The sequence below is a fragment of the Desmodus rotundus genome, chromosome 9, assembly GCF_022682495.2.
Source record: "Desmodus rotundus isolate HL8 chromosome 9, HLdesRot8A.1, whole genome shotgun sequence".
NCBI classification, from domain to species: Eukaryota; Metazoa; Chordata; class Mammalia; order Chiroptera; family Phyllostomidae; genus Desmodus; species Desmodus rotundus.
In genome coordinates, this window is record NC_071395.1 from 2,246,220 (window position 1) to 2,266,767 (window position 20,548).

At 55.7% G+C, this 20,548-nt stretch overlaps 1 protein-coding gene and 1 long non-coding RNA gene across 10 annotated transcripts in view; one reads left to right on the plus strand and one right to left on the minus strand.

Annotated features, from left to right (window-relative positions):
- LOC123480625 (uncharacterized) overlaps positions 1–20,548 on the plus strand; it is a 140,105-nt gene that overhangs the window by 17,299 nt on the left and 102,258 nt on the right. For all 3 annotated transcript variants that reach the window (XR_006656712.3, XR_006656710.3, XR_006656711.3), the window contains one exon: positions 3,666–3,791. This is a non-coding gene — a long non-coding RNA (uncharacterized lncRNA). The remainder of the gene's footprint in view (positions 1–3,665; positions 3,792–20,548) is intronic.
- The window catches only part of PDE5A (phosphodiesterase 5A), an 84,294-nt gene continuing 69,698 nt past the window's right edge, over positions 5,953–20,548 (minus strand). For all 7 annotated transcript variants that reach the window (XM_053911096.2, XM_024568574.3, XM_053911094.1 and 4 more), the window contains 7 exons: positions 19,054–19,141; positions 18,257–18,357; positions 17,081–17,158; positions 15,699–15,762; positions 12,805–12,879; positions 11,840–11,923; positions 5,953–9,727 (listed from right to left, as the gene is read on the minus strand). In XM_053911096.2, the coding sequence (XP_053767071.1) occupies positions 9,590–9,727; positions 11,840–11,923; positions 12,805–12,879; positions 15,699–15,762; positions 17,081–17,158; positions 18,257–18,357; positions 19,054–19,141 (628 nt within the window). In that variant the 3' untranslated portion in view covers positions 5,953–9,589. The remainder of the gene's footprint in view (positions 9,728–11,839; positions 11,924–12,804; positions 12,880–15,698; positions 15,763–17,080; positions 17,159–18,256; positions 18,358–19,053; positions 19,142–20,548) is intronic.

Genomic DNA, 20,548 nt, shown 5'->3' on the forward strand with positions numbered 1-20,548 from the left:
CCCCTGCAAACCCATCCTTGCCTGCATCTGTCACTGGGTGAGGTTTATCCCTGGGCCCCATGAAAACGCAGCAGCCCCATGGGTGTCTGACCATGTGAATAATAAACTCTTCCCAGGGCCTGGGCCGGGAGGGGTATGGCTGGGGGTGGTGGTCGGCACAGTTCTCCGAGGCCCCTGCCTCCTGGAGGCTGTAACGGGCAAGTTCCCCAGCAGGGCCTTGAGGCCCAAGGTCACTTCAATGTTAAGGTCGTGGTTTCAGTTCAACCTTTAGAAGCGGTTTGTCTGCCATGTCACGGAACACTGTGCTCTTCCCTCAGTCAGGACTGCTTGTCCCCGCCGCCCCGTGCAGGGGTCTGGCTGCAGGCCCCCAGCGGTCTCCTAGCAAGAGCGTGCATGCGATCCTTCCTGCCTTGCCCTGGAGGTCTGGGGGGTTGGAGGGCTGGGGGCGGCCCCTCTGCTTGCTCTGGCCCTCATCTTCCGCTCCACACAAGCAGGCCCTCCCTGCACGTGGTCACTGCCAGTGCTCTGAGGTCCTGTCCTCTGGCAATGTATCCTGGAGCCACCGCCTCCGGGCAGCCCTCCACCTTCTTCCCACAGGATGCTGGCTGAATGACCCCAGCCTGACATTCCTGCCTCTAGTTCCCATCTCGACCCTCACTTTCCATGCTTTGACCCACTGTCAGAGGACCTGCACAGTCACCCACCTCTGTGCACTGTCCCGGGCTTCAGCAGGCACAGGGAGGCTCAGACTTCATTACCTGTGCCCCTCGGTCAGGTCCAGGACTGGGGGCAGCTGGGGAGGCCCTCACCTTGAGTGCAGAATTGGAGGAGGGGTGGGCAAAACTCAGCACCCAAGATAGACAATATTTTAGGGAAATACTGGTTTAAAGTAAATATGAATGCCAAAGGCACGGCGAGCAAGGTACCCAAGTTCACGTAAAGACAGGTTGAGTGCAGGGGGCACTTGCTGTCTGAGTCCTGGGGCTGTCTGGATGCTCGCTGGGAGCCGCCCTCGTCCTTGGTCCCCGGAGCGCGTCCGCTGGAGCGGCCTGTTCAGAGCCGCTCTCGAAGTCGCCGCCGCCGTGTGTGTCTGTGCTGACTGTCGGGCTCTGTGCCCTACAGTTCCCGTGGAAGTGTGCTCCGCATGCTGCGGTTACCCAGCACCCCCCACCCGCCCCTCGTGTGTTGGGTTGCATGTGAGGGAGAATAAAGACAGCCTTCAGAGGCCGGTGCTACACCAGCCTCACCTGTGAACTGGGCACTTGCCAGGTGCAAAGGGGATGGATGCCTAGGTGGTCCGCCTCCCCACGTCGGCCCCAGCACAGGGGTCTGTCATGTGGGGAGGGTCACAGAACTTGCTCTCCTATTAGAAACGTCCCAGAAAGTGGGTCACGTCAGCCCTGTGCCTCCTCTGCAGGCCCCCCGCCCCCTGCAGGCTCCACCCTGGGGTCACGGTCTGTGCCCCGTTTGTCATCCCCGCAGGGCAATGACCCCGGTCTCGTTCAGGGAAAAAGCAGGGGCCTGCCCGCTAGGGAGCTGTCAGCTTCTCTGTGAGGGGCGTGTTCCCAACCCCGCAGGGGCCTTGGGGACAGTTGTTAGCGGAGGAGCAAGGTGGACTTTGTGTTGAGGACACTGGCACATCCTTGTAGGCACTGGACACTTTTGTGAAACTTATTTTCACTTTTTTTTTAAAGCTGGTGTTTTAAAGGGGCAATTTACTCAATAAGTTTTGTTATCTATTTAGTTTACATCATACAGAGTTATTACTGGTGCCAACGGTCAAAGATAATTCTCTTAAACCGGGGAAGGAACCTTTGGCCGCCTTGTGGAACCAGGTACGAATGAGCATGGTCCCTCCTGAGTCCATGCAGTGTGCCGTTCTGCGACGCGCCCCGTGGTCAGCAGTCAGCTGTCGGCCTTGGTCACCTCAGTGACCCTGCTCCTTATGCCCAGCCTGCACAGCGTCCTGCCCTATACACTTGGCTGTGACGTCCTGGCCGCAGGAAGGAGGACTCCATAGGACCATGCCTGCTTGGGGCAGCATAGTTGGGATTTGAACTGATTCTAATTCAAAAAGCTGTCTTAGCCCGTGGCTTGTGGCCTCCGAGACCCCAGACACTGCTCTGTCAAATGCCCGCACAGCATAGGCGCGGACACGGGAACCGAAGTGCGCACGACCCCGCTCTCCTGAAACACGCTGGGGACTGCCGGCAGGGCGGCCCCTGCAGCGGACGGCCAGCTCATCGGAGGAGCTGTCGGTGTAGGGCCTGTGGACTCCCAGGGGCACCAGGGCTGCGGGCGAAAATGAGTGCGTATCGTGAAGTCCTCGTTTCTGTCAAACTTCTTCCAAAGAAAAGACGGGATTCAGGAAACGCACGTTTACTCGGTATTTTTATTAATGTGTGCATTGATGTGAGAGCACATTTCACACATATGGTGCAAGGAACAGCCAAATAAATCCCTTCCTAGCCACCCCTCGTTTAAACAGTGGAACGGGGCTGTAGCAGGGTGCGCCCTTGGGAGACCCCTGGGAGTGGGCCAGGGTGGCAGGACCTGGCAGGGAGTTGGGGGGGGCACACCTGACCTGTGCTTTGCCAAGGTCAGAGGTCGGAGGTTGGAGGTTGGGACTTGGATCGGCCTTCAGTGCTGTCCCTCACTTAGGTTGGGTGTTGCTCCCTGCACTGAGCCAGGCAGCCCCTCTAGGTCAGGGAGGTGCTGGGAGGGATGAAGCTGTGGGCTGAAGGGACAGTCTGCAGCCCGGGGAACCTGGAGCACAGAGGTCTGTCCCTGTAGGGTTGGGGCAGGTGCTCGGGTGGGTGCCGGACCCTGTAGGACAGGGCCACAGCTCCCGCTGGAACCTGCCTCCTGCATGGCTGAGACCAGCCTGCCACCCTAAGCTCCTTCCCGGTCGGGCACAGCCCCTCTGGGCGGCGGTCAGTCTCTTTCTGGGGAGAAGTAGACAGTTCGCACGATGAACTGCTAAGCCTCCTATGGCAGCTGTCCTTGCGGCCACAACTGATGCTTCCGCGTCCTGGGGTTGCCTGGCCCTTGGGGGTTCACCCAGCACAGAGGGACGTGCGTGCTTTTGTGGAGATGGGAAGTCCACCTAACTAGAGCGAGAGCCAGGTCTTCGATGAGTCTGCTGATCAAACCTGCTGCAGTCTCTCAATGGAGGTGTCGCTTCGGTCCCTGAAGCATCACTTCCAGGCTTCCTGCGGCTCTGCCCCCCGTCTCTGATCGTGGGGTGGCAGCGGGGCGTGCGGAGAAGAGCGATGTGCCAGATCTGCGCTTCATGACCTTGAGCGTGTGTCCATCTGCACAACCCGGAGGTCAGCCTGGGGCCGAAAACCAGCCTTTTCAACGGGCAGCTGCTGCTGCTGGGCTTCCCGGGCTGTTTCCCTGCCTGGCAAGCTGTCTCCCCGATCGCCGGGTTCAACCAGGCGCCACGCCCTTCAGGGAGCTGCCTGCAACCCTCAAGTTTGAATTAAGTGTCACCCCTGCTGTCCTGGCCCCTGGCATGGCCTCCGTAGGTCGAGAAGCCCCTGATGCCTGCCCAAGGAGTTCGCCCAGCCTGACCCCTATGCAGGGAACCAACTGTTTCGGGAACGAAAGTCAGCATTTGTTTGCTTGTTTATTTTAAGTGTGAACCTGGTTTTCTCCACAAGATCCTGGGCCTGTGGATGCTGTGCACTTCCCTTGGCTCCTAGCAACATGGCGAGACCCCCCACAGGAGCTCCACCAGTGCTCACCAGTTTATTAGCGAAGGCCTGGGAACCGGCGTACTTTTCACGGTAGGGAACACGTATTCTCTCTGAAAATTTGTTTAATTCAGTTTGTTATTTCACCTTCAGTTTTGGCTCTTGTCCAACTGAGAATCTCTAAATATGCTGCATTGGTTTTTCTGTTGTCCTTCACTGGGGTTACCCTCTCCCTTCTGTATAAAAAATTGCATTTTCTGTCAAGTGGGAAAGCATGGCAATGTATTCTTCCACTCAGTACTTGCTGAGTGCCTTCTAAGGACAGGAACAAAGGCCGGGATGCTGGTGGTGGGGGCACGGTGGATTCAGGGGGAGTTCTTAGAGCAGGGAGAACCCAATGTGTGTGCAGGCTTGGGGTGGAGCCAGGAGCGCCAAGGAGCAGCAGTGGCTTCGAGAGGCGGAAGGAGGACGATCAGTCACAGTTCTGCCATCATTGCCCAAGAAGCTTGCTCCTTATTCCGCTGCTGAGCTCAGAAGCATCCTTGGCAACGACCTCTGTCATCCTCGCTGGAGAGGGTGGGGGGGCGGGGGGGTGGTTGTCCAAGTCTCAGGCCTGTCCTCCTCGGTCAGAATGTGAGCCGGGCCAGGGAATTCCTGATGTGCACAGAGCTGGCTGGGAAAGGGGAAGCTTGTTTCTTACAAGAATGTGCTGGATTGGGGTCATCTAAAGGCTAAAAACACTCCCATGGGCTCAGGGGAAGCTGACGGGAAGTGAAATGCGGTCCCAAAGCTGGTCACTGCCGGAGCTGTGAGTTGGGAGGTGCTGAGGCCAGGTCACGGTGGGTGCTCAGCCCTCCCCCCGCCACTCGGCCTGTCCAGCAGTGCAGAGAGGAGTCAAGTGTGTGCCATCGGGATTGTGGTCAGAGGGTGGACGGTTTGCTCGGTTGCAGCTTTTCTTACACACGGTGTGCACACACACATACACACACGCCAGAGGGAAATCAGACACGCCAGTCAGTGAGGCAGGTTTCTTCTGGTGCAAATGATTAGTAGTTTGATTCCATTCATAAGTCTTATGGATTTCTGTTTTGAACAAATGGTCTGTGAATTGGAAACACACAGCTTTTCCTTTCGAGGCTGACAGTAGCTTAAAATCAGAGTGTAATCTCTGCACATTGAAGGGGTTTCTGTTGAAGGGGTTGTCACTTCAAACCCGAAGGCCACGCCTGACATCTGCACAGGCCACACAGGGGCCACATGATGAGGAGGCAGCACCGCTGATGGCAAGGACGGTGGGGGGTGGGTCAGAGGGGTGTCTGCTGCGAGAGGGACGAGGTGCCCGTGGGTGCAACAGCGGCCACCAATCAGAGACACTCAGGGGGTCAGTTAGTGTTGCGGAGAAAATCACGGAGAAATGACCGCTGGACGAAGGACAGTGAGTCGGTCTTAATTCTCCATTGATTTTTTCCACTTACTTTTCTTTTGCTAGTAAAACTCTTTAAAAAGCAGTTCCTAGGCATCGTTTGACCCCATTCCGGGAGGATGACCTCTTTAAATATCTGGTGCTCTCTAGTGGTCAGAGAATCTACAACACTGTTTACTGGGCGGTGGTCCTGTTTGCCCTTAGCTTTGTGGATTGGGCTGGGCCCAGAGGTTCTGGGCCACACACAGGGCCCGTGTCCGGTGGGAAACCAAACAAGGAGGGAGGAGCCCAGCACTGAATCCCACCTCCCGCCACCGCCTGAGCAGCCCTGGAAGGCATTGCAACCCAGTGAAACCCAAGCTCGCCAAACCTGCTTGTCTCCTGAGCTTCTGGGTAGCCCACGAGAACCCGTGAGAATGGACTTGTGGCCTCTTACGATTAAAACTTAACAAGAGAGCCACGTGGAATGAGCATGGGCTCTGAAACCAGATGGCTCAGGGAGGGCCTCCGGCTCACGCTTTCGGCCAGTACCTCATGCTGAGCTTCGGGCCTCAGGATCACGAGCCTGGTGCTGTTCGTCCCCCGCAGCGCAGTGTTCTTGGGACCTTGAAGTGAGGAGCATGGGAAACGGTGCCTCAGGCCGGGAGCCAGGGCTGTTTAATAACACTCGGACGAGGACTGCGACCGAGAGGGGTCTGGGCTCCAGAAAGGACTTTTTTCTAAGCAAATAGGACCACACAGGTCAGCTTGACTTAAAGTCCCTCAGTCCGTCAGGCCCATTCTCTCTGCCTCAGATTCAACACCCACTAAGAACCACACCGCACTCACACCTGGCTGTCCACTCTTTATTTTTACAAAGCATGGGGACATGAGGGAGCAACTGTCAGGTGAGGGTCTGCGCAATGGGAGACCGCCCTGACCGGCCCCGGCTTTGCAGGGCCACTCACGCGAATGTCCTTTAAAGTGATCTGTCTCTGAAATGCTTCTCATGGTGGGCAGAGGATGGCCACGGTGAGTTACAGTGACTTAGAGCTAAACATGATATACACAGGAACTCCTTTATCCTAGTACAAAAATAGTGCCAGAAACTCTGTTTGTTCAAACATATTGAAAAGGTATCAGAATACAAATAGGTATTATTAACAGTGGCTAGTGATGGTTCAGAAGATTTTCTTTCCTTAAACTGTAATAGAAATTTGTTTTCCACTATTTACATGGCTTCCAACAGCATCGTTCAGACACGTTCACACAGGGTTTTTTTTGTTTTTTTTTTTTAAGAAGGACATGGATGGGCAAAGTGAGCTTCGACCCTCCCTGCGCAGCTCCCCGCGACGGAGCAGGAGGGGTGCAGACTGTGCACAGCCACCCAGCTGGGGCTGCACCGCCTCCGCCTGGCCAGCGCGGGGGAAATCGCGTTGGCGGTGGGACAAGTGACTCCCTACTGCAGGTGGCCTCAGGCTCTTTGTGCTCTACTCGTGAGAGGCCAGAGTGGGCACTAGCGGAGTCTTACTAAGTTCCGGGAAAAGGGGCCCTTGGGAAACTGTCACAGATGAAAGCAGAGTGACATGTCGTTCCTTCAGTTTTCACTGTAAGGCGGCCCACTCGGCGCAGGGCTGCCGAGTGTCTCGCCACCCATGCTGCCGGCTGAGACTGTGCCCGGACGGTGCCCGTCTCTGCAACTGAGCCGGCCACCCTGCACCAGGGGTGCCGCTGGAAGTGGACTGGTGCGTGTCTGAGACAGCACCGAGCCACACCACCCTGCTGAGCTGCAGCCGTCACAGGACAGGGTGGCAAGGACACCCCCAACCCCCATCGGAAACCGATCTTGTGGAAGCAAAGGAAAGCAGCTGCTTGTGACGGGCTGTGCAGGGTCAGAGACAGTCTGGTGAGAGACACAGGGAAACTCACGGTCAGACGGGTACACCCGACATCCACGCTCTGTGTGAGCCCAGAGGCACTGCGCTGTGGGGCAGGAGTCTACCTGTGGCAGCTTCCTGCCAGATCCCAGCACTTCCCGCCCGTTTCTCTGCACCTCCTGTGGCCGCCACAGCAATGGAAGGGGCTGTCTTCAGAACGGAGAGCTTGCCAGTGAGCATGCCATCTGCAGGGCCTGTTCCTGGGCCAGGTGCTCATGGAGCTCTGACTCTCTCACTCACAGCGACTTGCACGAGAGGCTGAGTGAAGGGAAGGTGCCGGCTCTGTTTTCTCCGTCTCGGAAACTTGGTGTAAGAAATGACATGTGGGATGAGGTCGCCGTGCTCCGTTGCCCCATGTCCCATCCTGAGAGCTGTGTCCAGGGCCCGCCAGGGCTGACGGAGGGGCTGCCTTCTGTGATGCCCTCCGGGAAGACAGAGGCTTTGCTGGCACATGACTCCTTGGGCTGGTCCCGGTGCCCAGAGCTTGTGACCTACACACCCTCGCACAGGACCGGGGCGGCCACGGCCAGCGCTTGGAAGAGGAGAAGGCCGGGCAGCTCCACAGGGAGCTTTGAAACAGCCTAGTGAGCAGTGGGGGCTGGGAGGCTCAAGCTCGAAGGGAACCGTGTGATGCTTGTCAGCTAAACAAGGACGAGCTACTTGGATAATGCAGATGCAGGCTTGTGTGGGGAGGGCCGCACACTGGGTGGGGCCAGAGCAGCTCTACAGGTGTGCATGCCTGGGACGGAGGTTATCCTTGTGTTGTCACCTATTATTGTCTTATTTTCCACCCAAACGGCTGTGGACCCACTTTGGCCCACCCTGTACATATACATATGTTTGTGTGTGTTTCCAGCTTACAAAGACACTGGACAGAATATACTCACGTAAGAACGGAAACTGTGATCTGTGCCCACACAGCAGATATTAATCCATGTAATGGGGTGATTTTCCTAAGAATTAACATGTGAACCAGCTGACCAGCCCTGAAGAACTACTCTTCTGTACGAAAATGTCCAGGCGTGGCCTCGCCTAGCTTCTCATTTCTAAGCCAGTGAAGTAAAATCAACCTCTACCTGAGGGCAAAGCACACTCTCTCACCTAAGCTCATCTTTCTGCCTGTGAACAAGACGCGGACGCCGCGGGCGGAGTCTACTCTGTCGTGCAGGGCCGCGCAGCGGTGCCGGAGAAGTCGGGCCGGCTGCGGAAGCACATGACCGCAGGCCTCGGTGTGAGTCTCGGTGCGGGGCATGCGGACGGCGAGCGGTGCGCTGCGCCAAGGGAGCGCAGGTGCGCGCCAGGTGTGCGCCAGGTGTGCGCCAGTGTGCACACGGTGACTTCAGCGCCAGCCTGCTGTCACACACCGGTGCCACCAAGAGGTGACCTGACAGACCTCATCTGTGTGACAGGAAGTAAAAACAGAATGACATCCCGGAGATACTAGCACATGACAATACCACACAGCCTTCACAGTCGGTAACCTTCTGGGCTGGCCTCTCACCGCAAAGTGAAGGCCACACAATTTGTTTTGCCTTATTATTATTATTTTTTTACCTGAATGGTAAGAATAAAGACAGTATCTCAAGATACACATACACACCCAGAATCTTAAAAACTTAAGAAGCATGTTGGATTTTAGGCAGTTTAGGAAAAAACGATGCAAATGGAAACGTGTTTTAGTGGAAGGCCTTTGAGGCTACTGCACTTCCATAACCCCAGGGCTGTTCTGTCCACGCCTGTGGTGGAAACTCAGAAGCGGTTTTTGGGGGGCGGGGGAGGGCTAACAAATGGAACAAAGGCCCGTCTCCCTGCTCCAGCCCAGCGCTTCCACGCACCTGGGGCAGGTTTCCCTTTCCGGAAGCAGCCGCCTGCCGCCTCGTCTGCTTCCCCGACCCAGATGGCCTGGGTGTAGGAGCGCACGGGAACTTTTGCACGTGAGGACACTGTGCAAAAGAGGAACGCCGGCCCCTGCATTTCTGGGTCACACCTGCCCCTCGATAAGTCAGCGATGATCAGTGAAATACCTCTGCTTTACAATACTGCCTTACAGTCCTTTACATTTGTTTCGAGTTTTAACTTTTTTGTTAACATAATACGTTGTTGACAAATACCTCCCCTTCCCCTTAAAATCTCCTCAGCCCACAATTTTTCTCTACCCTACGAAGGCGTCAAATGCCCTAGAATATATTCAATATTCTCCTAGCCTATTTTAAAGAAAAGATTCTAACATTCTTGAAAGATTGGCAATTCCAAAACCACAAAACTCATTATTGAAAATTCCCAAGCAGAACCAACCAACCCGATGGCAAGAATGCAGCTCGCACTTCCAGCGCTCAGGTTCCTGCCGCGCCGCGTGGGCCCCGTGCTGACAGTGAGCCCCCTGCGTCACCCATTCAGTGGCACAAAACACGCACGCAGAGATGGGGAACTGCCCCAAAGAGCAGCAGTTCCCGCTGTGCTCTCAAAAGCTGTGCGAAAACACCCATACAGTGCTGGAAGGGGCCCCCCAGCCTTGCAGTGTCCGGGGGGGCAGGGCGCGCAGCCCGCGGGCGTCAGCTCCGGGGGGCCTGGCCACCGGCCGCGTTCACCCGTGTCTTCTCTTGCTGCTCGGCGAGGGCCTGCCACATCTGCCTGTTCTTCCTGCAGCCGTCCAGCAGGGGGAAGCAGTCCTGGGACACGTGGGTCAGGGCCTGGGGGGCGTGAGACAAAGGGAGCTGCTGGGGTGCTGGAGACGCCACCGCCCCCTGCCCAGGCTGCGCAGCCGCCCCGCACTCATCCCGGGCAGGACCCTGGCTGGCCGCGGGGTCTTCACATGCTATAACATGACCCCAAGGAAGACTGCTGGGGAGTGCGTCCCAGCCCAGACCCAGGGCAAACACTCACTCCAGAAAATCACAGCGCTGAACTGGGGAGCCGGGCCTGCGTGAGCCGCCCTGCAGGGGGACCGTGCCTTCCGCCCTCACCCTGCGCAGACGTCTCTCCCTACGCGCTACTGGACCCGCCGCCTCGGCTTTCGTGCTTTTCCGTAAAAGAGTTTCGTGCCATGCGCTGGAATCTATTTTTGTTATCCACGATTCCAATACAGATTACTTCATGACGCTTTGTGGCATTATTATTTCGCACCATGCACACTGAGATGAACGGTTCACTGCGGATTTCTTTATGATAGAAACACTGAGGCAACCCCCCCCCCCCCCCCGACAACGGGGCGCCTCTCACACACAAAATGTTCCCCTTGGACGACTTTTTTCATCCGTGGAAACAAAAACAGTCACTTGGGACAAGTTGGGTGAATAGGGAGGGGGGTAGTGCTGTTTTTGGTCAAAAGCTGCTGAACACTCAGCTCAGTGTGGGCAGGTGCGCCCATAAATCCCCCATCCTGAAAAGGGTCAAGAGTCTTCAAAAAAAAAATTCTCCACTACCCCGGAGACACAGGCAGCCTCTCACAACAGTGCCCGCTGACATGCCCATACAGATGCGTTCCTAGAACACTCCCGGGGTGGGGCGGTGGAGCCTCTCCTACAAGGGGCCCGCCCTCCAGAAGATCATTCTGGATTTTTAGGTTAACAGCCGTGGAATCGTAGGTCATTTTATCTTTTTGCTTCTCCTCATTCTCACTCAGTTAGAATATTATTCTGTAATAAGTAACAGTAAACATACGTGTCCATATGTGTAGCATTTAGGAGCGGAGTTGGTGAGGGGCCGCCCTGTGCACAGGTGGATGTAGAGGAAAGCCCTAGCACGGGGGTCTGTTGTTTTGACTGCGTTTTCTGGACACAGGGAGAAATCAGGAGACTCGCCAGCACCTGGCACCGAAGTGTTCTTAGTCTGGAGAGAGCGCCGGCGTGGACGAGCAGAGACCGGGGGTGTGGGAGGCAGCGCTCTGAGCCCAGCTGTGCAGGGGAGGGGACAATGGACTCCGCACGGGGGGACACGCTGTCTGTGTGACACACCCGCGCTCCTCCCCCTTTCTCCTTCCTCCTTCTCAGCAGCCCCAGCTTTGCTGAGAAATTCTTTGGGTGCCTGGAACCCGGGCTCGGGTGAGAATGACGGTCCACACGCCTGCCCGACTGGGGCGCGCAGTCCCGCGTCCTGGGAGGTGAACTTCTCAGACCGAGTCTGGGGACTGTCTGGATTCCAGGACTGCAGGCTACTTTTGGCCTTGACCTTCTGTGACAGCACCAGGAGAAATGCCCTTTTCCAAACAAAACTGGGACAGTTTCTTGTCTGAAGTTCTAAAGACAAGGACAATATCTCTTTTCTGTACTCAGGGCACAAATACCTAAACTAGTGAAGTGGGTGTTTCAGGGGAAAGAGCTTCAACTCAAACAAAAATCCCAAGCCAGCAGGTCTATGGAAATGGGAACTTGCAACATTCTCCCAGCCGCCGCCTTTTAATCCTCGTGAAAAGTTTATTAACAATATTAAAGCTACAGTATTCAATGTAGGGAAAGAGTTGGATAGTTTTCTTTCTTTAGTCCAAAACTCCCATTTAAAAAGCATGTGCTGACTAGCGTGTGCCCAGCGCCTCCCCAGGGCCGGTGCCGGCACAGGGTTCTCAGTGTCCCTGCACCTGTGTAGCACCCAGCGCCCACAGCGGGCACTCAACAGACGGTTACGCTTTGAGGCATGCAAAGTTTGAGGAACTGTAAATATAAAACGTGTCCCCTGCTCGCTGCAAACAGCATGTTCATCGGTAGAAGAAACCATAAATAAGCCTAATGCCGACCCCTTCACTTTACTCGCGGTTTCAATTCGTAACAGTCTGAGTGTAGCAAGTCTGGCGGTTGTCATGGAAATACCTCATACAGCTGCAAGCAGATGGCATCGATGAAGCCGACTTGCATGCTCGGGATTTTGTTTTTCTTCTCCCTGTTCATGAGGTCCTGAAAACACAGACACAGGAGCAGATGCTCACACACCTGCAGCCAGGTAGAGAGTACCGTGCTCGTTGGCCCTACAGAGGCCAGTTGCGGGGCCAGCGGAGGAAAGCCTGCGACCCGCTCACCTGCCCCGGCCTCCTGCACCGCTGCCGGCACTGTGAGCCTCTGCCTCGTTTGTCCTGGCTGTGATGTCCCCCACATCACATCAGGAACTGACCACTGGCCAGAGCTGACTACTGACCTAGAGCCGACCGCTGACCTACAGTTCATCAGTGACCTAGCCTAAACTCCACCCCTCACCTACAGTCAACCACTGACCTAAAGTCCACTGCTGATGTAGAACCAACCGCTGACCTGTTCTTGGAGACCACACAGGCTCTGACTTGTCCACCATTGTGGAATCGAACACCCTTGGAAGAAGGTGCCGAGGCCACAGGTGGCCGCAGCTCAGCTCCCACACTCTCCGTAGAAGGCAGTTTGTATAAAGAAACCCCTCAAAAGCTGTGTGCCCTTCACTGAAGCAGTCCTGGGCTTCCGTCCCAACGAGATGATGGAAATGTTCAGCAACACAGACGTGTATCACACGGCTGCTTGGGAGAGTGAGCAGAGCCAGTGTGACGCGGACGGAAGTGGCTGAATTACAGTGACATCTGTTTGCCGCGGTCATGCTCAATCCCATGTAGAGGGACAGCTGCCGACATGAAAAGCGGCGTGTGATATTTAAATGGAAAAAGCAAGTTGCAAAAACGTAGGCATAAGATGATGAAAAATATGAGAAGAAATTGTTTCTAAGGAAAGATCTCAGTGACACGTACACAGAAGTTCGCAACCCCAAAGTGTGTGAACAGTCGTTTGGTTAACCCCTGCCAAAGTCTCGTACTCACATCAGGCTCTATGTTGAGTTCCTTCCTCTCTCTGTCTCCTTGGTCAAAAAACTCGGCCGCCACCAGCTCAGCTATCTGCAACAAACAACAGGCGATGGGCTGGCGCTTCGACGCATATCACCCTGCGAGAGAGACTTTGAGGGAGCTGATAAAATCTGTCAGGTCTGGAGCTTTCCAGCACATCAGTAAAATTAGAATAAAGCAGTAACGAGGGATGAAGTGATGTTTCGTCTGCTGTCAGTGTGCACCTAATACTTCCGAAGGCTGGAGTTTGTAGTCTGTCTACACAGAATAAGGTAGCAGAGCTCTCCCCTTCAGCCCCTCTGCACACATAATCCAGGAGCTACCGAGCACCTGTTACACCTGGTGCCGTGAAAGAGGTCAAACAGGCCCCCATGCTGCCACAGACTCTCAGGCCTTGTACCTTTCCATTAATCTCCGGGACCCTCCTCTCTCTCTCTCTGTGAGCATTTTCCTTTATGTTCTGCCGTCAGTCCAGCTGAATGAGCTGGGCCACTCATCCTGCGTTCCTGCTGTCTGGGCTTGGCCACTTCTCTCTCCCTGGGGTCACGGAGAGTGACCCATTCTCCACGCACCAGTAATGGGATTGGGAGGCTCGACTGGCCCGAGACTGGGCTTGTTTCAGTCCATATTTGTGCCCCGACTACGGCACGGGCAGTGCCGTGTGCTGTCGTCGGGGGCTCCACAATGCCCAGCTGGCTCTGTTTTGTGATGTTAGCCACGTGGATGGTCTCCCTCTAGATCCGGTGATGCAGGGGTGGCTGCAGCAGCGGAGATTCGAGCCAAGTCAATCATTTCCTTTTCCTTCATTAGTTGAAATACAATGAAGAGAAAGTTAAGTATTTAGTGCCCGAAAGCAAGAGAGATGCTTGCTCTTCTTTACATCAATTACCGTTTAAAAGACATAACTTGGCTCTCCACCAGAGCCCCCACCAAAGATGGCCAGGGAAGGCTTTGTTTTATTATCTCCAGGATTACTTTGACCTCTTACATTAAAGCGTATTTAATGCATTTCGACCCCTATGGATGCTCGAATTGTTCCATCTCAGCCAGTGGGAGGGGCCGTGCCTCCAGCGGTTCTGGGCTCACCTGTGTGTTACTTGCTTCTGAACTGCATCAGCATTTCCTCCCGGAGCCTTCCTTCCTCTTCACTCCGTCGGGCACTGGGTGTGTTCATGCACCGTGCTGATGGCTCCACGGATCGCTCTGTGGAGGCCCCTCCGGGGGCTGGACAAGGCACACGCTCTCGCAGTATTTCAGTTCACATCTGGGACCCAGGCTTTTGCCTGAGGCTCTGGCCCCCTTGGGCCAATTCTTCACTCACACGCAGAAGCCCAATTTGCAACAGCTCCAGCGTCATTTCTCAGGTGCTCTTATCCCACGTCACCTACGGCAGGGATCGGATATCCAGACAGTATCACCACTGACGATGTGATTGCTGAAAACAGCGGCGAGGACTTTTTTTGGCAGTTCTTTTGGTTTTTAAGGAGCATCCTCCTGTAGATGCTTAGTCCCATCATTGCGTTAATATCCCTTGGGTGAAGCAGCCCTTCTCAGTGTGGTCGCTCAGCCCGAACCGGGTTTGTTTCATTCTACTTTCAAGGCTCAGCGATGTTTAAAACCCAGCGTTATTTTAGGGTTCTAAGCACTGTTTCCACAGCCCCAAAGTTGAATATACAGAACAAGGCGCTCCTCGGAGCTCCGGCTTCCGTCTCTGCTCCCTCGGTCCTATCCTCTCCCCAGGAAGGACATACCTAGTTTCTGACTATTGGGAACGAAGCTGTACAAGATTCGGTACAAGCTTTTTTTGCGCGTTGGTGTAATTTTAATTTGCATTTTTTCTGGTGATTGAGGTTCCAGGAAGCTCTTCAAATGAGTAACAGTCATTCACATTTCTTCTTCTATCAATTTTTGTTCAGCCTTTGGCCCATTTTTCTGTAGGGTTATTGGCCTTTGTCTTCTCTGGTGGTTGGTTCTTTAACATTAGAGATATTTATTAACTATCAGGCCGAGTTGCAATTACTTTCACCAGTTTACTGTGGCCTTTTACTTGGCTTATCGCGTCTTTGTCATGCACAGGTTTCCTTATTTTCTCCTTTCTATGGAATCGAATTTATTAGTCTTCTCCTTTACTGTGTTTGCGTGCTGAGCCATAGTTAGGAAGGGACCCACGACTGTTTCTGTTTAGTAGTTGGATGGTTTGATTCTCTGCACGCAACCCTCGGCCCCATTTGGGGTTCCGGTTTGCAGAGCAGGCCCAGCTCTGCCGCTGGCTCTCTGGCTATGGGGAGGGAAAATCACCCTCACATCACCGAGTGAGGAGTCTGCTTTCGCCCAGTTGTTTTTTAGTGCCACCTGTACGATACACTCAGTGTTGTATGCAGCGTCCAGCATTGTGCTGCCCTCCGCCAGCCCGTCACCCACACCAGCTGTTCTGACCGCTGAGCCCTGCGGTGCTGCCCGCAGGGCGGGTGTTTGTGTCTGGGCCCAGACCTCGTCGCCCTGCCTGCTCGGGGCCCAGACGGGGACACAGGAAGGATAAGTGGAAACACAGATGCTTCCCCGTCCCGTTGCTAAAGGGATGTGCTAAAACATCTCCATGGGGGCCAACAGCAGTGCCTCCCCAAGTCACACTGAACCACCACTAGGTTTTGCTGCGTTAACACAGGTGTTCTCTTTCTTAATGTATGTTCCAAATATCATGAAGTGTTAATGAATCTCCAAAAGAAAATTCGCGTGTCCAATTGTTTGCTTTTGATACTACTTAAAAATTAGACGTAAGTTCCACAAACACTTCTGAGGCTGCCTTGCAGAGTAAAGACTTTTCCTAATGTGACTTTGCAGTGAGCGCATTTACCGTGGGAACGACCTACCCGCTGCTGGATGGGCCAGGGCTTCGTGATGGCGGAGAGGTCGCAGGCAGTCATCAGCATCGCCCTGTTCGGGGAGAGAGAGGCCCCACAGCCCCGTTACTCTGGAGGGAGTACCACCCGCAGGAGATGGTTACTAGAGGAAAAGCTGAATTCAAGCCCTCTAACCCCATGTTTCCCGTGTCTGATCCAAACACCTGCCATTTCACCCTCTCAGTTCATGGGAAGGAGCGGCAGGAAGGCCCTCGCTGTGCTGCGGGGACACTCGGGGGAAGGACTGCACCCCCGGTCCCGTGGGGAAGCCCAGCTGAGAGCCCTGCTCCCTAAGGACGCACAGCCGCAAAGACAACGGACTTCCACTCTGGCTGCCACGTTTGTGCCTCTGACACCGGCACTCTGGCAAGCACCCCGGGCCCCAGACAGTGCGGCCACCTTGCGGACCCACCATCACGAGGGGTTCTGAAGTTCTCCCCATACCGACCACCTCCCCCCCCCCCCCAGAGCACACGGCACCTCTGTGCACTGAACACCTGCCGCCTTCGAAGTGAGGCCTGTGGGAGGTGCTGGCAAGTGACCGCAAGACTGCGCGGCCACAGGGGGAGAGCCCGAAGACCACGCCCAGGCTTGGCGCTCGGTCCAGTTTCCCTTTTGTTATGAGAAGGGCCGGCTGGAGCCCACCAAGCAGAGCGTGTGCCTACACGTCTCTGAGGAGGGCTCTGGGACCGCTCGGAGGGTGCCGTGTGCGGCGTGCCCTTGAACAGACCGCGGGGCCCTGGGGGTCGCGGCCTCACAACGCGCATCTGCAGGCTACGCAGGGACCGTCTGTCAGGGAACGCACGGTCCTGAGCATCGCCACATCCCATCACTGCCTCTTTGCTCTTTCTTACTGGTACAGGTCTTGCTCCGCAAAAGTCGTCAAGGTAACAGTGCAGGGATGGAGGGCACTCACAGTGGGCGGGGCTGGCGGCGTGGAGGAGGAAGAACAGGCCTGGGACTGCCCCGCCCTGACTGAGGACTCTGCCATCCCCACTCCAGGGCAGTAAGCCCTCACAACCAGCCCCCTACACCCAGGACCCCAGGATGCCCCCTGCTGCTCCTTGGATCCAAAGAACTGGGGACCCGAACACGGGAACCCTAGAACTGGGAGCAGGTGCTCTACCACATTTGAACGTTCCTTCTAGAACAAAGGAAGGACTTATTCACTTGAATTTGCAAATGCATTTCTATTGCCTATTCATGGCCAGCCCTTGGTGCGACCCTGGAAACTCCTGGTGGCCTCTCAGGTCGTCAGGGGGGAACCAGTGGCCACAGTGACACCTGCATGGACACAGCCAATCAGGGGGCAGAGCTGCAGCTGCACACATAGCCACCGAAACACTACTCACAAAAACAGCTCCTTTTGGTGAGGGTCTTCAAAACTGAACTGGTTTTTTCTTATAAGTTCAAAAAATTCTCCTCGCCTCCTTGAAAATAAAGAGAAATAGTCGGTGGTTAGGAGGCGTCTCTAGGCTCTTGTCTTACCCCTCTGATCTACAAGAGTCATGGATTAAATTTTGGGGAAAAAAATCCCTAACGGTTTTTATGCGCCTTAGAGCCCGACATAAAAGTCACCATTTAAAAACTGTTAACAACTCACTGTTCCTCCTTCTGCCATTTTCTCTGGGTGAAACATTAAACCTCACCTAGTCCCGATCACAAGTGATGGACATCTCAGTTCTTAACCTCGACTTCAAATACACAAAACAGTGTGAATTGACAGTGTGATGCTGAGACTGACTTAAGAAATCTCAAATGCATGGCATGAGGAGACCTATGTGGTTGTAGCTTAATTTCAGCTAACTCGTGTGTATGATGACACAGGTACAGTGAAAGGTCGAAACCTTTGCCCTGTGTCTGTCCAACGCTGCGACATGCTTCTGAAGCACAGGCAGACCGAGAAAACTGGACAGGAGCGCTCATTCGCGTCCACTGCGGACCTCCCAGGAGCCCAGCGCTGTGGGCGTCTCAGAGAGTCAGAGATGCCAGACACGCCAGAAAACCAGGGAAACATAAGGAAATGGGCCGCACATTCGGCAATCACTTTGAATCAACTGCAAAGTACTGAATTTTCTGTCATCCTCCTGGACTTTGAAATGCGCCCCATTCAGAGAAGCAGGGGCTTTCGGATGCAGGTACCTTTACGTGTGCGGCCGCCGAGTCAGGCACGGCCGTGACTGTGTGACTGCGGGTCTGGAGGGGCGGGGCCGCAGGTTCCAGGGAAACCCAGTGAGCGCACCCATGCTCCTCTCCACCGCCCCACTGGCCGCAGGGACTGCAGCCCCGAGTGCACCCCACAGCCCACTCCCCGGACGGGCACACACGCCACACTCAGATGCACGCGCTGAGTGCTGGGTCAGCAGCCTCAAAGGCCCACGGTTCTCCCCGAGGAGCTGTCCGCAGTCTGGGGGCGGCTTTGTGAGGACGTGCTCCCTATGGTCTTGGCGTCCCCCAGTGTGGCTGCGCAGCCTGAAACACAGCAAACTCCGAGACCCACTCACTGCAGGCTGTTTCCCGAAACTTACTTGATGTACAGGGCCAGGTCTGTGGCTAAAATCGCTTGCTTGATTATTTTCAGCGTGGTCTTGTACTCCTCGATGGACAGGCCACTGAGGATCTGGTTGCCCTTTGGGAAGAAAGAAAACCAGCGCTAGCACCCGCCTCCCCTGCGGAGGAGCTGCCGACTGGGCACAACCGAGTGTCCTCCTGGACCAAACGCCTGCCCAGAGCTCCGAGCTCTGCAGCGGGGGACTCCTGCCGGCCTACATAAAGTGGGTGCCCTGCAATGAGGTCACCCGCTCTGTTCCCACTCCCGTCCTGTAAGAGAAGTGCCTTCATACCGGCACCTCTGCTGGCGCAGGCCTGCTCGCCAGCTAGGACGCACCTCAGGCTGCGGTCCAGGCCTGCGCACTGACCACAGAGCCTGGGGCGGGTCATGGCTGCATCCTGACGGAAGGGGCCACATTAATGAAGAACGGAGCAGTGAAACTTGTAAACGATTGACTGCTAAAAAACTACTTCTCTGTGGCTTTTGTGGTACACCCAGGAACATTTTGGCACACCTTTTAATAGTGTTGACTTAATATCGCACGCAGCGTGTGTTCCTTAGGAGCAGGCCAGTGCAAGTGGGTCGGGGGCGTGGCCCATACCACCAAAGGCACCGTGCCTGCTTTACCCTCAGGGGTCGGCTCTGCCTTCCTCACCCAACGAGGAGTCAAGCTCGGGAACTACGATCCTGGGCCTGGACTCAGGACTTAAGAAGACAAGGGAATTTAGAAAGCTCTCCTCGCAGCCTGCACACGGGCGCGGGCGCGGCACTCACCGGGCTGTTGAGGACCATCAGGCACTGGTCGAAGTGGTGGTGCTCCATGGTCGAATGGCAGTACAGCTGGGCCAGGGGGTGCTCGCTTCTGCAGAGACCGGGCCAAGGAAGAGAACCTTAGAGAGAATGACCGAGTTCCCCCACATGCCAGCTTGTCGGGTTGTCCTCACTGGCTAACTGAAACAGAGGCTACTTCACAGAACTCACGAGGCCAACCGTTTGCCCGCCTTCTGCTGAGAAAAGAGGGAGGTAATCTCCAGGGACTAAGCATAAAGAGTCCAACTGTTTTCAAATGCTGCTTCCACTCAGGGACACTCCTGTGGCTTTATCAACGGGAATACGGACAAGTACGGGCCTCTCTAGACGTGGGAAAGCTCTCTGAAATAGCTGTACCAGTAACTGCTCAATTTCAGACTGTAATTAGTTTCGAATCTGAAACAAACATCCACGCTGGCCTTTCCTGTGAAATGAGGCTGAAGGTCAGGCAGCCCTCCTGCCTGAGGTGGACCCAGCTGGGGGGTCAGTGACGGGAGGCGAGGCAGGCAGGCAGGCAGGTCCCCACGCGGGACCCAGGCATTTGCGTCCAGGGAGCTCGCTGGACTGAACTGAGGAGAACAGGAGAGGCGTCTGGCTGAGTGAGGGCGCACGTAAGTGTCTGAAGTCAGGACACAGCGGCCTGCTCACGGCATCCAGGCCGGCGGGGAGGGCCTAGGACGGCAGAACCGGACGTCCCCTGTGCGTCCGGCCTCGTGCAGCCCCTTCTCATCACGCAGACCTCATGTGCTGAAGTCGGCCCCTGCGTGCCCACTGCCCCGTGTGCTCTCCTTCACCGGCGCGAGGACACGCTGCCGGAGCCTGGGCGTGAGGCAGGCACGGACCTACAGTGCCCATATAGTGCCATCTCATCCCACCTGGTGCGGCTGCTTCCTGACCCCGTCACTGTGGGCCTGTGAGCCTCCTCACTCGGCTCTGACTGTGTCCCCGATGACACCCACCATTCCCACCCAGAGGTGCAGGTCCCTCAGTCCCACCCCTGACTCCAGCCACTGCCCCATGGGCCGCCCCACAGGGGCCCTTGGAAGGTGCTGGGCGCTGCCCTGTCCGCAGGGCTCTGCCCTCACAGCTGCTGCTCCTGGGGTCCCTACTGCGTCCCTGCAGCCTGGAGTCACCTGTGGCAGTCACCTGTGGCCACAGGAGCCTGGGGGCTGGTGGACAGCAGCCTCTGTGTCTGATTTCGAATGATTTCTCCAAAGCACCGCTGCCCATGTAGGGTGCAGCACTTGGCTCTGTCACTCCGCCCTCTTCCCCGCTTCACACTTTGGGGCTGGTGGGGAGGGGCGCTCCATCCCTAACCCCAGGATCCCAGGCACAGATACGCCATGTGCACGTTAGCTCTGTCCCAGTGCCCTGCGGGCGGACCCAGGCTGGCCTCACTAGCTCTGGCACTTTAGCCTTTGCTTTCAGACAACCGAAGGGTCCAAGATACCACCTTGCC